Below are 17652 nucleotides of genomic sequence, written 5' to 3' on the forward strand. Positions count from 1 at the left end.
TCTCTATGGCACGATCTTGATGTATCGCGAGCTTTGCTATTATAGTTGGATCTTATGATGTTTCTCCCCCTCTACTCTCTTGTGATGAATTGAGTTTTCCCTTTGAAGTTATCTTATCGGATTGAGTCTTTAAGGATTTGAGAACACTTGATGTATGTCTTGCCGTGATTATCTGTGGTGACAATGGGATATCATGTGCCACTTGATGTATGTTTTGGTGACCAACTTGCGGGTTCCGCCCATGAACCTATGCATAGGGGTTGGCACACATTTTCATCTTGACTCTCCGGTAGAATCTTTGGGGCACTCTTTGAAGTACTTTGTGTTGGTTGAATAGATGAATCTGAGATTGTGTGATGCATATCGTATAATCATTCCCACGGATACTTGAGGTGACAATGGAGTATCTAGGTGATATTAGGGTTTTGATTTATTTGTGTCTTAAGGTGTTATTCTAGTATGAACTCTATGATGGATTGAGCGGAAAGAATAGCTTTATGTTATTTTACTACGAACTCTTGAATAGATAGAACAGAAAGGATAACTTTGAGGTGGTTTCGTACCCTACCATAATCTCTTCATTTGTTCTCTGCTATTAGTGGCTTTGGAGTGACTCTTTGTTGCATGTTGAGGGATTGTTATATGATCTATCTATGTTATTATTGTTTATAGAACTTGCACTAGTGAAAGTATGAACCTTAGGTCTTGTTTCCTATCATTGCAATACCGTTTATGCTCACTTTTATCATTAGTTACCTTGCTGCTTTTATTATTTCAGATTACAAAAACCTATATCTACCATCCATATTGCACTTGTATCACCATCTCTTCGCCGAACTAGTGCACCTATACAATTTACCATTGTATTGGGTGTGTTGGGGACACAAGAGACTCTTTGTTATTTGGTTGCAGGGTTGTTTGAGAGAGACCATCTTCATCCTATGCCTCCCACGGTTTGATAAACCTTAGGTCATCCACTTGAGGGAAATTTGCTACTGTCCTACAAACCTATGCACTTGCAGGCCCAACAACGTCTACAAGAAGAAGGTTGTGTAGTAGACATCAATGATTACTCCCTGGTTCAGTGCAGCATGCTTTACAGCTTAGAACCGGGGCTCCAAAAGCTTTTTGAGTAGCATAGAGCATATGAGATGTTCCAAGAGCTGAAAATGGTTTTCCAAGCTCATGCCCGGGTCGAGAGATATGAAGTCTCTGACAAGTTCAACAGTTGTAATATGGAGGAGAATGGTTCTGTCAGCGAGCACATACTCAAAATGTCTGGGTTGCACAACCGCTTGTCTCAGCTGGGGGTTAATCTCCCGGATGACGCGGTCGTCGACAAAATCCTCCAGTCGCTTCCACCTCGCTACAAGAGCTTTGTGATGAATTTCAATATGCAGGGGATGGTGAAAACCATTCCTGAGGTATATTCAATGCTGAAATCAGCGGAGGTGGAGATCAAAAAGGAACATCAAGTGTTGATGGTCAATAAAACCACTAGTTTCAAGAAAGGCAAGTGTAAGAAGAACTTCAAGAAGGACGGCAAGGTAGTTGCCGCGCCCGGTAAGCCAGTTGCCGGGAAGAAGCCAAAACATGGACCCAAACCTGAGACTGAGTGCTTTTATTGCAAGGGAAACGGTCATTGGAAGCGAAACTGCCCCAAGTACTTAGCGGACAAGAAGGCCGGTAACACCAAAGGTATATGTGATATACATGTTATTGATGTGTACCTTACCAGTACTCGTAGTAGCTCCTGGGTATTTGATACCGGTGCGGTTGCTCATATTTGTAACTCAAAACAGGAGCTGCGGAATAAGCGGAGACTGGCGAAGGACGAGGTGACGATGTGCGTCGGGAATGGTTCCAAGGTCGATGTGATCACCGTCGGCACGCTACCTCTACATTTACCTACGAGATTAGTTTTAAACCTCAATAATTGTTATTTAGTGCCAGCTTTTAGCATGAACAGTGTATCTGGATCTCGTTTAATGCAAGATGGCTACTCATTTAAATCCGAGAATAATGGTTGTTCTATTTATATGAGATATATGTTTTATGGTCATGCCCCGCTGGTCAATGGTTTATTCTTAATGAATCTCGAACGTGATGTTACACATATTCATAATGTCAATACCAAAAGATGTAAGGTTGATAATGATAGTCCCACATATTTGTGGCACTGCTGCCTTGGTCACATGGGTGTCAAACGCATGAAGAAGCTCCAGGCAGATGGACTTTTGGAGTCTCTTGATTACGAATCATTTGACATGTGCGAACCATGCCTCATGGGCAAAATGACCAAGACTCCGTTCTCTGGAACAATGGAGCGAGCAACCAACTTGTTGGAAATCATACATACTGATGTGTGTAGTCCAATGAGCGTCGAGGCTCGCGGTGGCTATCGTTATGTTCTCACCCTCACTGATGACTTAAGTAGATATGGGTATGTCTACTTAATGAAACACAAGTCTGAGACCTTTGAAAAGTTCAAAGAATTTCAGAGTGAGGTGGAGAATCAACGTGACAGAAAAATAAAGTTCTTACGATCAGATCATGGGGGAGAATATTTGAGTCATGAGTTTAGTACACACTTAAGGAAATGTGGAATTGTTTCACAACTCACGCTGCCTGGCACCTCAGCGTAATGGTGTGTTTTAACGTCGTAATCACACTCTATTGGATATGGTGCGATCTATGATGTCTCTTACTGATTTACCGCTATCATTTTGGGGATACGCTTTAGAGACAGCTACATTCACTTTAAATAGCGCACCGTCTAAATCTGTTGAGACGACACCGTATGAATTATGGTTTGGGAAGAAACCTAAGCTGTCGTTTCTAAAAGTTTGGGGATGCGATGCTTATGTCAAGAAACTTCAACCTGAAAAGCTCGAACCCAAGTCGGAAAAATGCATCTTCATAGGATACCCTAAGGAAACCATTGGGTATACCTTCTACCTCAGATCCAAAGGCAAGATCTTTGTTGCCAAGAACGGGTCCTTTCTGGAGAAACAATTTCTCTCCAAAGAAGTAAGTGGGAGGAAAGTAGAACTTGATGAAGTACTGCCTCTTGAACCGGAAAGTAGCGCAGCTCAGGAAGATGTTTCTGTGGTGCCTGCACCGACTAGATAGGAAGTTAGTGATGATGATCAAAGTACTTCGGATCAAGTTGCTACTGAACTTCTAGGTCCACAAGGATACGTTCCACACCAGAATGGTATGGCAACCCTGTCCTGGAAATCATGTTGTTAGACAACGGTGAACCTTCGAACTATGAAGAAGCGATGGCGGGCCCAGATTCCAACAAATGGCTTGAAGCCATGCAATCTGAGATAGGATCCGTGTATGAAAACAAAGTATGGACTTTGACAGACTTGCCCGATGATCGGCGAGCGATAGAAAATAAATGGATCTTTTAGAAGAAGATGGACGCGGATGGTAAATGTTACCATCTATACTGTTCGGCTTGTTGCTAACGGTTATCGACAAGTTCAAGGGGTTGACTACGATGAGACCTTCTCACCCGTAGCGAAGCTGAAGTCCATCTGAATCATGTTAGCAATTGCTGCATTATACGATTATGAGATATGACAAATGGACGTCAAAACGGCATTCCTTAACGGCTTCCTTAAGGAAGAATTGTATATGATGCAGCCGGAAGGTTTTGTCGATCCTAAGAATGCTAACAAGGTATGCAAGCTCCAGCGCTCCATCTGTGGGCTGGTGCAAGCATCTCGGAGTTGGAACATTCACTTTGATGAAATGATCAAAGCATTTGGGTTTATGCAGACTTATGGAGAAGCCTACGTTTACAAGAAAGTGAGTGGGAGCTCGGTAGCATTTCTCATACTATATGTGGATGACATACTATTGATGGGAAATGATATAGAACTTTTGGAAAGCATAAAGGCCTACTTGAATAAGTGTTTTTCAATGAAGGACCTTGGAGAAGCTTCTTACATATTAGGCATCAAGATCTATAGAGATAGATCGAGACGCCTCATAGGTCTTTCACAAAGCACATACCTTGATAAGATATTGAAGAAGTTCAATATGGATCAGTCCAAGAAGGGGTTCTTCCTTCTTTGCAAGGTGTGAGATTGAGCACGGCTCAAAGCCCGACCACGGCAGAAGATAGAGAAAAGATGAGTGTCATCCCCTATGCCTCAGCCATCGGGTCTATTATGTATGCCATGTTGTGTACCAGACCTGATGTAAACCTTGCCGTGAGTTTGGTAGGGAGGTACCAAAGTAATACCGGCATGGAACACTGGACAGCGGTCAAGAATATCCTGAAGTACCTGAAAAGGACTAAGGATATGTGTCTCGTTTATGGAGGTGACAAAGAACTCGTCATAAAGGGTTACGTCGATGCTAGCTTCGACACAGATCTGGATGACTCCAAGTCACAAACCGAATACGTGTATATTTTGAATGGTGGGCAGTAAGCTGGTGTAGTTGCAAGCAAAGCATCGTGGCGGGATCTACATGTGAAGCGGAGTACATGGCAGCCTTGGAGGCAGCACATGAAGCATTCTGGATGAAGGAGTTCATTACCGGCCTAGGAGTTATTCCCAATGCATCGGGCCCGATGACTCTCTTCTGTGACAACACTGGAGCTATTGCCCTTGCCAAGGAGCCCAGGTTTCACAAGAAGACCAGGCACATCAAGTGTTGCTTCAACTCCATTCATGAAAATGTTCAAGATGGAGACATAGATATTTGTAAAGTGCATACGGATCTGAATGTCGTAGATCCGTTGACTAAACCTCTTCCACGAGAAAAACATGATCAACATCAGAACTCTATGGGTGTTTGATTCATCACAATGTAACTAGATTATTGACTCTAGTGCAAGTGGGAGACTGTTGGAAATATGCCCTAGAGGCAATAATAAAATGGTTATTATTATATTTACTTGTTCATGATAATTGTCTATTGTTCATGCTATAATTGTATTGACCGGAAACCGTAATACATGTGTGAATACATAGACCACAACATGTCCCTAGTGAGCCTCTAGTTGACTAGCTCATTGATCAACAGATGGTCATGGTTTCCTGACTATGGACATTGGATGTCATTGATAACGGGATCACATCATTAGGAGAATGATGTGATGGACAAGACCCAATCCTAGGCATAGCACAAGATCTTGTAGTTCGTTTGCTAAAAGCTTTTCTAATGTCAAGTATCGTTGTCTTAGACCATGAGATTGTGTAACTCCCGAATACTGTAGGAATGCTTCGGGTGTACCAAACGTCACAACGTAACTGGGTGGCTATAAAGGTGCGCTACAGGTATCTCCAAAAGTGTCTGTTGGGTTGGCACGAATCGAGACTGGGATTTGTCACTCCGTATGACAGAGAGGTATCTCTGGGCCCACTCGGTAATGCACCATCATAATGAGTTCAATGTGACTAAGTAGTTCGTCACGGGATCATGCATTACGGAACGAGTAAAGTGACTTGCCGGTAACAATATTGAACGAGGTATTGGGATACCAATGATCGAATCTTGGGCAAGTAACGTACCGATTGACAAAGGAAATTGTATACGGGATTGCTTGAATCCTCGACATCGTGGTTCATCCAATGAGATCATCGTGGAACATGTGGGAGCCAACATGGGTATCCAGATCCCGCTGTTAGTTATTGGCCGGAGAGCTGTCTTGGTCATGTCTGCATGATTTCCGAACCCGTAGGGTCTACACACTTAAGGTTCGATGACGGTAGGGTTATAGGGAAGGTTTGTACGTGGTTACCGTATGTTGTTCGGAGTCCCGGATGAGATCCCGGACGTCACGAGGAGTTCCGGAATAGTCCATAGGTGAAGTTTTATATATGGAAATTCATCATACGGTCACCGGAAATATTCGGGGGTTCGTCGGTATTGTACCGAGACCACCGAAGGGGTTCCGGGGGTCCATCGGGAGGGTCCACCTGCCCCAGAGGGCCCTTATGGGCTGTATGTGGAAGGGAACCAGCCCCAAGTGGGCTGGGCGCCATCCCCCCTAGGGCCCATGCACCTACGGTGGGGGGGGGGGGACCCTAAAGGGGGCGCCCCCCTTGGCTTGGGGGGCAAGCCCTCTCCCCTTGGCCGCCGCCCCCCTCTAGATCTCAAGGGTATGAAGATGCACTCCCCTCTCTCTCGTTGCTAGTTTCTCCATAGATTGATCTTGGTGATGCGTAGAAAATTTTAATTTCTGCAATGATCCCCAACATCTCCCTCCCCCCTTCCTCCCTTCGCCGTTGTCCCTGTCAGAGGAGGAAGGGAGTGGAGACAGCCGGGGTAGCATGGAGGTCCGGCCTCCGTCCTCCCCATGGCTGGTATCTTCGATGCTCGTCAGGGAGGACCCTTTGGCGCCGGCGCTTCTGGATTCCGACCTCGCCGCCGCCTCCCCTCCCACGTCGACCAGGCCTCCCAAGTCCCGGGGCCACCACCGCTCGGCCTCTACTCTGGCATCGTCTGCCCGGAAGAGTGCTCGGCTCGAGGCGGCTCCCTAGCTGACTGGGGCTTCGCCGACGGCGATGGAGAAGGCCTCCCGTCGCGCGGCCATCCGCAACCTTGACACAGGTCCGTCCGACTCTCAGGCTCCATGTTTTGATTCTGATGATATTTGCGACAACTCCTTTTTCGCCTTTGCTGGTGTCCCCCTTGGCCATCTGGCCAAGGTCGCAGCCGATTCGGCTATAGTATTCCGTGGCGAGAAGGGCCCGGTTTTGGAGCAGCTTATGTCCCTCCAGGCTAAGGAGGTTCTGGAGGGCCACCTCGCGGCCACTAGGGCTCGCGAGGCGGCAGCAGCTGCCGAGGTCCTTCCCCCTACGCCTTCCGTGCTAGGGGTCGGGACCGGCTTGTGAACGATCCGGGTGAGATCCGTGGTCGGACACGCTCTCGTACTGCCCAGTTGCGCCATGCCCTTAGTGCTACGACTACTGTAGGGTCCCAGGAGGACCCGTTAGGCGAGTGATCATGTGCGCGCTTTTTTGGAACCCGCGGGGCTTCGGTCATGATGGCCACCGCAGGCAGCTCATTCAATACATGCGCGATGAGTCCATAGATGTGGCAGCGATCCAAGAAACTATGCGCAGTGAGTTCTCTCTCGTAGAACTTGAGCGCCTTAGCATACATCTTTTCGCATGACACTGGCTGCCATCTAGTGGAGTGATGGGTCACTCTGGTGGCATCCTTCTAGGGGTGAAGGATGCGACCTTTGAGGTGGGATCCATGGAGCGTGGAGCCCACTTCGTTAGCATGGAGGTGTGGGAGCGTGATATGAACTTCAAGTGGTAGATCATTGTGGTTTACGGACCTGCTGACCATAGTCGCTCGGCCGGTTTCCTAGCCGAGCTCCACACCAAGATCTCCTCCGCGACCCTCCCCATGGTTGTTGGGGGAGATTTCAATCTCCTCCGTTCTCTCGAGGAAAAGAGCAACTCGCGTGTGGACCATGAGGAGATTCGTCGCTTCAAGGACTGGGTTGCGGACCTGGGTCTCCTTGAGCTGGACAGGGTCGGGGCACGATTTACCTGGACCAATAGACAGGTTGCCCCGATCCTTAGTGTGATGGACCGTGTGTTTGTTTCCCCAGACTGGGAACTCCGGTTCCCTTTGGCCTCTCTCCAGGCGATCACACGCATCGGGTCCGATCATGTCCCCCTTCTCTTGTCATCTAGGGATGAGAGACCTCGTCCACCTTCGTGGTTCTGTTTTGAGGCTTTCTGGCTTCGGCAGCCAGGCTTTGTGGCTGCCGTCCAGGCTCACTGGGTCTCGGCACCGGGCCGAGCCCCATAGGCAGATGTCGATCCTGGACGAGTGGCGTCATCTGTCCAAGCGCTCCAGGCAGTTCATGAAAGGTTGGGGTGCTAATATAGGGCGGGATCTTTGGGTCCAGAAGGCCTCCCTCCTTGAGGAGATCCGGGCCCTGGACCTCCGTGCAGACACTGTCGGGATTTCCACGGAGGAATGGGCTCATAGGTACAATTTGGAAGACTCTCTCATGGAGATCTACTCCAAGGAGGAGGAATTCTGGCGTCAGCGTGGCTCTATGAACTGGGTGTTGTTTGGGGATGACAACACTGCTTACTTCCAGGCCATTGCTAATGGCCGTAGGCGACACTGCTCCATTCCCCTCTTATGGGAGGGCGGCAGCTGTTCCTGGACCCCCAGGCAATCCGCTTGGTGGTTGACGACTTTTATAAGTCGCTATTTTAGGGGCGCCCACGGAGTGGTATCGTCCTTGCTGACCATATTTGGTCGCCCGAACAACAGATCTCCCCGGAAGAAAATGCAGCCTTGCTCACCCCATTTGATGCAACAGAAGTTGAGGCCTTTGTCAAAGCCATGAATCTGGCCTCGGCACCAGGCCCCGATGGATTACCTGTCCGTTTTTTTCAGGCTTTTTGGCCAATGGTCAAGGAGATCATCCTTGAACTATTCCGTGAGTTCTCTAGGGGAACATTGGACATGTCCCGACTTAACTATGGGATCATCTCCCTGATCCCCAAGGTGTCGGGTGCAACGGATATTAGGCAATTTTGCCCTATCACAGTCCTCAATGTGATATTTAGGATTCTGGTGAAAGGGTACGCCACTAGGGCGGCCTTAATCGCTCCTCGGATTCATCGTCCAAACCAATCGGCCTTCACGAAAGGCAGATATATTCTCGACGGGATCCTCGCCCTTCATGAGGTGATCCATGAGGTTAAGACACAACGCATCCGCGCGGTGTTCTTCAAGATTGACTTCCATAAAGCTTATGCCACCGTCCACTGATCCTTCCTTTGGGAAGTGTTGCTCAAACGTGGATTTGACGACCACTGGGTTGCTCGCGTGATGCAGTTGGTCATGAGTGGTCGGACAACAGTAAACATAAATGGGGAGGTTGGACCATACTTCTTGATGGGCTAAGGGGTCCGACAGGGAGACCCGATATCCCCATTTCTATTCAACCTTGTGGTTGATGCCCTCGCCTCGATCCTTGACTTGGCCAAGCGCGCCGGCCATATTAGGGGGATTTGCCCCCATCTGGTGGCCAATGGAGGTCTGACCCACCTCCAGTATGCTGACGACACCATTATGATGGTGGAAGGATCGGATGAGGATATTCAGAACCTCAAGTTCCTCCTCTTTGCTTCCAGGAAATGTCGGGCCTCACAATTAACTTCGCCAGGAGTGAGGTGATGGTCCTGGGTTACTCCCAGCCTGAAGCTCAGCGAATTGCCAACCGCTTGAATTGTCGTTTGGGAACAGTATGCCACTTAGTGACACACGTTTGCTAGAGAAGGACTTTCGTCCAATAATCGCCAAGCTCCAGCCTAGGATGGAGCCCTGGCAGGGGAGATGGCTATCTAAAGCCGCTCGAGTGATTCTGATGAACTCCTCCCTTATTAGCCTATTGATGTATGTCATGGGATTCTATAGTCTGCATGAATCCCTTCATTATGAGGTCACCAAACTCCTCTCCAGATTCTTCTGGACTGGAGAACAATAAACAGAAATACCACATGGTAAAGTGGTCTGAGATCTATAAACCTAAAGACCAAGGAGGCCTTGGGGTTATTTCGTCCAAGCAGATGAATATTGCCCTCCTCTCCAAATGGCTTTGGCGGATTCAGACCGCTGAGGGCGGCCTGTGGCTTGAGATTATCCACGCGAAGTACCTTCGCGGGCAGCCACCTTCGGGTACGGAGGTCCGCAAACATAATGGCCCTGGGGATGGCCTCTGCCCCATTTGTTTGGTATCGGAAGATTGTAACCACATCTTCTTTCGATGCCCTGTGGCGCAGTTCCTATGGAGCTGCTTCCGGGAGATGGTTGGTGGCAATTGGTGCCACGACAACCTCCCGGACTTATTTGGGGAGGTTCTTCGGCTCCTGGTCCTAGCCCCCCCCTATGTGGGTGGCTTAGGGTACCCTAGCGTGGACCCTCTGGTGTAACCGTAATAAACTAGTCATAGAACGCGTGATTCCTTGCCGTGTGATTGATGCGATCTACAAAATGTGTGGTCTCTTACAGCTTTGGAAACCGCTTAGCAAGCGGAGAGACCGGGACGCCATCGACTTCATCATAGCTGGTCTTCGTTCTTCGGCGTCGGCATTTGCGCCTCCTCCGCCACCACCATTACCACCTCCCGAGCCGGATTAGCTTCTTTTTAGCTTTGTTTGGGCTTGTCTTGCTGTGCCCCCAGCGCGACTTTGACTTGATTGTATTCTGTACTGTTATGTTGGATGCTTGGTTCGTTGCTTTATAACATATAAAGCGGGGGAAACTTTTTTTTTTAAAGCGGGGAAAAGCTTTGTTTGGGGCTGGTCTTCGTTGAATGCCTTTGTGTGATTTATAAACGAAGGTTCCGTACGTCCGGAGTTGGCTGGCTGACGGCGGAATCCAGCTCTCGTCTCGTGGTTTGCCAATTCCAGGTACAAGTAGGAGTGAAGACTATTTTGAGTACTCCATCTCTCTTTTGAAATGAAATGACGACACGAGCTTCACATTTGCATGGTTCCCACTGTTAACTACTCCTATGAAAGCAAGTTCCGAACTCCCGTCAAATGATGCCAAGAAAAGTCTCTGGTGTTTACAGCTGCCGGCGGTGCCAAACAAACGAACAGGGCCAGGGTGCTTATCCAGGCGGGCAAGAGATTAATGCTGATTAACTCACTGACAGGACAGCAAGCCAAGCCGCACATGGAAGGCATGCCCGGCCTCTCCGTCTGACCGTTTCTGTTCACGGCCGAGATGAGCCCGAGACCCACGATTCCGTAACCTAATCTCCCTTTTCCACCGTAAACCCGGGCTAATCCCGCGCGCTATATATATACCATCGCCATCGGCGCCACTCGCAACAGGCGACAAAGCTCCTTTATCATCTCGTCTGTCGAGCTTTCAGCGAGCCCAAGGAGAGAGCAACGCACAAGAAACACGCGAGCTGGTGAGCAGCGCCGAAGCGAGAGCGGGCGCCGATGGCTGGAACGGAGTGGTGCTGGCCGCTGCCGGCGTGGATGGGCTCCGGCGCGGCGTGGTTCGTGGCCCTCAACCTCGTCGTGGGCGCCATCTTCGCCCTGTCGTCGCGAGAGCAGCCGCGGTCGCCCTCGCCGCGCCGCGCCGGGAGCGGGGGCGGGATCACGCGCAGGGCCTCGTCGGCGGTGCTGCAGCGCATCCGGTCCTTCAGCATCTTCTCCTTCCCGTCCTCGTCCTTCCACACCGCGGAGCCTAGCCCGGGTGCCGCCGCGGCCATCTTCCACGAAACAGAGGACGCGGGGACGCCGAAGACGAGGTCGCCATCGACGCCCCGTCTACCACGCCCACACGCGACGGCCGAGCCGGCTAGATCCGCAAAAGAGGACGTCGTGGAAGACGAGAATTCGATGAGCATGGACGAGGCGTATGCGCTCGCCCTGGCGGGGCGGCAGCGGGCGGCGCCGACGGAGGAGGAGGCGGCGGGGTCCGAGGTGGACGCCAAGGCGGAGGAGTTCATCCAGGGGTTCAAGGAGGACCTCAGGCAGCAGCGCCTCAAGTCCATCTTCAACTACACCCAGATGCTCAAGCGCCGCGCCGCCGGCGGCCAGCCGCCTGCCGCACCAGAATGATACCGTCGCTCGCATCGCACCGATGGTTGGTTGGTCTGCTCGTTCCGCTTCCGTGATTGGCTCACGTGATCGTTGAAAGTTCAGACCAACTCAGGATTGACTTGCTGTCATGGACGTCGCCGCCGGCACAGCAGCCGGTCTGGTCCACCATTGATTCACATGTTCATTGCTTAATTTTTTATTTTCTTTAGAGAGGATTGCTTCGCGTGTTTGGTTTAAAAAAAGGGAGAGCTGGCCTTTTTGAGTTGCTTGCTCTCGTGTACATAGGCTTTCGGTTGTTGGTTTGTCCAGATTGCTTCTAGTGGGTTTCCTTTTTATTGGCTTGCACTCCTGTACATAGGCATTTTGGCTTGGCTTGTATGCACTGCATGCCGTGTTCCTTTCTTGTCAGTGCTCCTTTCTTGTAAGCACAATCTTTTTATTTGTTGCATGTAACTTGAAAGTCTACAGTCAATTTATTTGTTGTAACATAGGATTCTACAGTAATCATCAATCAGATGCAGGCAACATCCTGCATTCTTTTATTTGTTGTAACTTGAAATTCTGCAGTCAATTTATTTGTTGTAACTCGAGACAATAATGCGAACAACATACGTGCATTACAAAGATTAGTGGGGAAGAAAAAACAAGATTGACAAGAAGCACTTGATATGTAATAATTTCAAACATGTTTCTAACGTAAATACCACATACATGAAGAAAACACACACGCTAATTTCATAAAAACAATGGGGGTGAATGGTGCCATAAAAAACATAAGTGGCTAACAAATTACTGCCAGACAAAACCTATATCAAGACGATAGTTGCATGGTGATTGATCTCAACCGTAGAGTTTCAGTAAAATATCTTACCAGACAGAAATATAAAAATGCACTCAAATCTTCAGACCAACCTGAAGACATATAGAACCCACATGCAGCTACCCATACATGCCCAAATTATTTGATTGCAATATTCTTTAGAGTGAAGATCCTACCAAACATCTTCTATTTACAAGTACTTCTTGTGAATCTAAACCCGCAGTAGCGTCGAATAGAAACAGTGTAAAATCATCTAATCCTTGTCCACTTTGGGTGTGGAATCCTTCTTGGCAGCCTGGGACTCAAGCTCCTTTGGTACCGATCGCTCAGCAGATCTGTGGAGATCAAAGATATGGTAGGCAGGGACCAAATCAAATATGCTGTGTTGACTTTACCATAGTACGAAGCCTTGAATAAAGCAGAGGAAATAGAAACCCATGCAATCATGGTATTATAGAATGGAACGATTAAAAATTAATGTTATCTTCGAAAGGGAGCTTTGTAGAAATGTGATGTCAAACATAATTTGCAGTTTCAAACCACTGGGACATAGTGCAAAGGTGAAAGACTAGCAAGTGCTGCTAATGCCATTTTGGAACATGAGATTAGTAGAACTTTTTTTTATCAAACTCAGTGGATAAAGGCTAGTTAGAGCACTGATAAATTGAATTGTACAAGAACAATTGGCAAGAGCAATTCCTGCCTAGCCCTCTCTTAAACTGATGCGATGCCAATCAATATGGTTAAGCCTTCACATCAGGAACCAATGCACAGCATGGAAAAGAAGGGCAAGAAAAGAAGGAATGAAAAACCAAGGTGTGGAACTTGGGGACAAGTTGGCTCTCTTTGGCATTGCCAATAGGCAATAGGCACATGCTTTTAGGTATCGAGAAGAAGTTGAGGTGGCTAGCCTAGCATGTGTAATCCTTTATGACTAGTTTTTGATAAAGCTAAATAAAGTTCATAATCATTTAACACAAGTGTGTTAATTATAGCCTCTTCACAAAGGAAGAAATAAAAGCACAAAGAAAGCTACAAAAGAAACCAGGCTAGCATCTAAACTGGAGGTGAAATTTGTTACAAGCCTGAGCTCAATATTAACCACAACCATTATTGGTGGTATTAATTAAATAATTCGCAATATTTCAGGCTTTCAGCTAAAATGTGTTATCATGAATGAAATGATGAATATGTTGTCAGCAAAGGATGGAAGGGCCTGTAAGGCTCCAGAGTGACATAAGGTGCTGGGCCAAGATATTGAAATACTAAGTTTATAACTTGAAAGGCAGAAACCTAAATCTGAAAGAAAGCTTACACTATCATGCAACATTAAATCTACAAAAGGGGTAATTTCCATAGTGAAATGGTTTTGTGCGTAATCACCATTCTCTCTCCTCTGCGCTCACTCCAAACTCCAAAGGGGTGTGTTTTGAAGAAACAAAATTCATGGATGTTCATCATGCTATAAAGTGTACACATGAAAATTATGGTACAAAATAATGACCATACATTTTCTGCGCCCTAAGTTTTTTTCGGCACAACATGAGTAGTGAATAGTATGCATTCAGAGGTTCAATTTTCCTTTTTGACGAAGTCACATGCAGTCATATTTGGGCACAAGCTTTGCACATAACCGTGTGCAGAATTCGGGTCCTCTATAAAAGTTGAGACTGGCCAAGCAGGTGGAAACAAAACTGAAGATTATATCTTCTAGTGAGGGAACTACTTGTCGCCAATGAATCAAGCCTGGAATGATAATTCCAGCACTAGAAAACCACTGATGATAATTTCCAGTACTAGACAAACACGATAAAGAATTTATACCAAACAGGCCAAATGGGGGATATGAATCTACACCATATCTATCTCTCGCTGCGATGCAGGGATAACCTAATTGAAAAATACGTAGATCTATGATTTTTCAATCCGTTGAATATAACAACCCTGAGCTACCTCGGATGAGAACACATCATATTGTAATTTCACAAAGAGCAAAGCAATCTGATACTACTAAGTAAGATCTAAGCCGATGATCCCGATTCCTCCAGCTCCACTGCAATTGACTCAGAGAACAATCGACTAGTGCAAGCAAGGGAGGGGGCGGAGAGCGTACGTGGTGGCGGTGGACTCCTCCTCGAGCCAGGTCTTGATGTGGCGAATGTTGCGGCGGAAGACGGCGGACGACTGCTTCACGTCCTTCCGCAGCAGCATCACCGCCGCGCCCACGCCCACCACCGTCAGGATCAAGTTGGTCAACGCCATCGCCACACAACAACTCCTCTGTAGAACCCTAGCGCGAGGCGTGGATCGTCGCCGGAGTTTGGGGCGAGAAAGGGCCTGCTGACGGCGTCGGAGCAGAGAGATGAGGTTTTGAGATATGGGCTTGCCTGCTCGGAATAATAAGATGGGGCCTGCGCGGTGTTGCTGGCCCGTTAAAGGCCCACATGCTACCTCACAAGGCTGAAAGCCCAGCTTCTGTTAACTCCTCCCCGCTGAGACGTCCAACACCCACCGCCGGTCACGAATTGGCGGCGGCGGCGGCGACACGGCAAGATGCTATCCCGCGCCCGGCGCCTCCACCCCGCCATCCGCTGCCTCCTCCGTGCAACCGCTGCACCCTCGTCTCCTCACCCTCTTCCCACACAACACATCCTAACTGGCTCCCAAATCCCTAAACCCTTCCCCCTCCTGCGCCGCCACCTCTCGTCCCCACCGGCGCCGGTGTCTTCCCCTCCGGCGGTGGTGTCTTCTGACCTCCCAGCCGTCTGTACCAATGGCAAGTGCCCGGGTTGCGGCATCGCCATGCAGTCCGCCGACCCGGCCCTCCCCGGCTTCTTCAACCTCCCATCCCCCAAGTCTCCCGACTACCGCGCGCGCCTCGCGCCCGTCACCGCCGACGACACCGGCATCTCGGCCTCCCTGAAAAGCGGGCTCCTCCAGGAGGGCCAAGAGAACTCACGGGAGGGCGGGGCGGTCGCGGTGGTGGCGGCGGCAGCGGAGGCGGAGGCCGAGAAGAAGAGCAAGGTGGTGGTGTGTGCTCGGTGCCACTCGCTGCGCCACTACGGCCACGTCAAGCGCCCCGACGCCGAGGTCCTGCTCCCGGACTTCGACTTCGTGGCCGCCGTCGGCCCGCGCCTCGCGTCGCCCTCGGGGGCCAGGTCGCTGGTGCTGCTCCTCGCGGACGCGTCGGACTTCGACGGCTCCTTTCCGCGCGCCGTGGCGCGCCTGGTCGCCGTCACCAGCGAGGCCCACCACGCGGACTGGAAGCGTGGTGCGCCGTCTAACCTCCCCCGCGCAGTGCTCGTGGTCACCAAGCTCGACTTGCTCCCGACGCCGTCGCTTTCCCCCGACGACGTGCACGCGTGGGCGCAGGCCCGCGCGCGCGCCGGTGCTGGCGCGGACCTGCAGCTGGCCGGCGTTCACCTTGTCAGCGCGGCGCGAGGGTGGGGGGTGCGCGACCTGCTGAACCACGTGCGCGAGCTCGCCGGGGCGCGCGGCAAGGTCTGGGCTGTTGGCGCGCGGAATGTGGGCAAATCGACGCTGCTGAATGCCATTGCTCGGTGCTCTGGGGCAGAGAGCGGGCAAACCTTGACAGAGGCGCCTGTTCCGGGAACAACCCTCGGGGTGATCCGGGTGGATGGCGTTCTTGGTGCTCAGGCCAAGCTGTTTGATACTCCGGGCCTGCTTCATGGACACCAGCTGACGTCCAGACTTACACCCGAGGAGCAGAAGCTTGTTCAAGTGAGGAAGGAGATGCGACCCAGAACATACAGAATAAAGGTCTCATTCCGTCCATCTTATGCACATTTTGTCAGTGAATTTTGTGATTAGGTGATATGGGGACAGCTTCGCTGCTTGTTTCCTCATACCCTTGGTCGCCCGTATTTCTTTTCATTAAGCAATTGTGAATGGTTGGGAGGGGGTAGTTAATTCACCCTTTAAACAGTAACCATATTTTGTTAGTCTGAAACTGAAGTTGACAAATGTGTGATGATATACTGGATTGGGGAATTAACACCCTGAGTGTGCTTAGAAAGTTCAGTTCTTAGACTTTTGACTATATATATCACATGTCTGCTTCAATCCGAAATGACATGAATAGTCTTTCGATAAGAATCACCTGTGTGACAGGTTCTTATATTTCTAATTCGTTTTGTTTACAACCTTTTCAGGCAGGGCAGTCCATACATATAGGAGGGCTAGTGCGCCTGGATGTGGAAGACTTGACTGTAGGATCAATCTATGTTACAGTTTGGGCATCACCACTTGTGCCACTTCACATGGGGAAGACCGAAAATGCAGAGTCTATGATGAAAGATCACTTTGGCTTACAACTGCAGGTATCTTCTATCTCATCCTTAAAAAGATGTTGTTTTTATCCTAATTCATGTACATCATAAAATAACTTGCTGCTTGGTGTGATATGTGCAGCCCCCTATAGGCCAGAAACGAGTGAAAGAGCTTGGGAAATGGGTGAGGAAACAATTCAAAGTTTCTGGAAATAGTTGGGATGCAAATACTATGGATATAGCCATTTCAGGTCTTGGCTGGTACGGAATTGGGCTGAAAGGAGAGGCAGTATTAGGGTTATGGACATATGATGGTGTTGATGTTGTCCCCAGGAGCTCCCTTGTCCATGAGAGGGCATCGATTTTTGAGGAAACAGGATTCTCAGTTTCAAAAGTCGTCTCACGGGCAGATAGCATGACGAATAAGCTGAAAGGCAATAAGAAAACAAGCAAGAAGGAGATGAAAGCCGGTTCACATTCTTCTGAAGTATCGGAACTTTCAGAACTTGCTACGGTCATAGATGCTTGAGTGTTTCATTCCATTCTGTGATACGAGTTTCAGTTATATAATCATATCTTATAAACTGTTGGCTGAGGTTTGAACCACATAGAAGCATAGTACTCCCTCCGTCCGGAAATACTTGTCATCAAAATGGATAAAAAGGGATGGATCTAGACGTATTTTAGTTCTAGATACATCTCTTTTTATCTATTTTGATGACAAGTATTTTTGGACGGAGGGAGTACAATTTAAGCTTGCTTGGAGGGGTATGGTTGTTCATGGAAGATTTTTGTGGGAGCATGGGTGTCATTTGGACTTGCTGTTGACTGGTAATAATAACCAAATATCAGTCAAGTGAATCTTTGTTAGTATGCTTGACTCCTTAAAACAGCAAGAGAATGCCTCTCATGGTCTGTTCTCTCTTACCTTGTTTCAGCATCCATGTATCTAACGTTTTGTGTTACTACGTCA

The 17652-nt window shown here is 48.9% G+C and overlaps 3 protein-coding genes across 3 annotated transcripts; 2 read left to right on the plus strand and 1 right to left on the minus strand.

Annotated features, from left to right (window-relative positions):
• The first annotated feature begins 10854 nt into the window (after positions 1-10854).
• LOC123111800 (pathogen-associated molecular patterns-induced protein A70) lies at positions 10855-12112 on the plus strand. The gene has a single exon (XM_044532682.1). It carries the CDS (start codon positions 10962-10964, stop codon positions 11586-11588), a length of 627 nt encoding a protein of 208 aa, XP_044388617.1. The 5' UTR covers positions 10855-10961; the 3' UTR covers positions 11589-12112.
• A 115-nt stretch (positions 12113-12227) lies between these two features.
• On the minus strand, positions 12228-14774 carry LOC123111802 (uncharacterized). Its single transcript, XM_044532685.1, has 2 exons — positions 14504-14774; positions 12228-12725 (listed from the first exon to the last, which is right to left on the minus strand). Exons 1-2 carry the CDS (start codon positions 14650-14652, stop codon positions 12644-12646), a joined length of 231 nt encoding a protein of 76 aa, XP_044388620.1. The 5' UTR covers positions 14653-14774; the 3' UTR covers positions 12228-12643.
• Positions 14775-14850: 76 nt separating this feature from the next.
• LOC123111801 (GTP-binding protein BRASSINAZOLE INSENSITIVE PALE GREEN 2, chloroplastic) lies at positions 14851-17285 on the plus strand. The gene is made up of 3 exons (XM_044532684.1): positions 14851-16170; positions 16563-16730; positions 16822-17285. The coding sequence occupies exons 1-3, from the start codon at positions 14944-14946 to the stop codon at positions 17206-17208; spliced, it is 1782 nt and encodes a 593-aa protein (XP_044388619.1). The 5' UTR covers positions 14851-14943; the 3' UTR covers positions 17209-17285.
• Positions 17286-17652: the final 367 nt, after the last annotated feature.

The sequence above is a fragment of the Triticum aestivum genome, chromosome 5B (genome assembly GCF_018294505.1).
Source record: "Triticum aestivum cultivar Chinese Spring chromosome 5B, IWGSC CS RefSeq v2.1, whole genome shotgun sequence".
NCBI classification, from domain to species: domain Eukaryota; kingdom Viridiplantae; phylum Streptophyta; class Magnoliopsida; order Poales; family Poaceae; genus Triticum; species Triticum aestivum.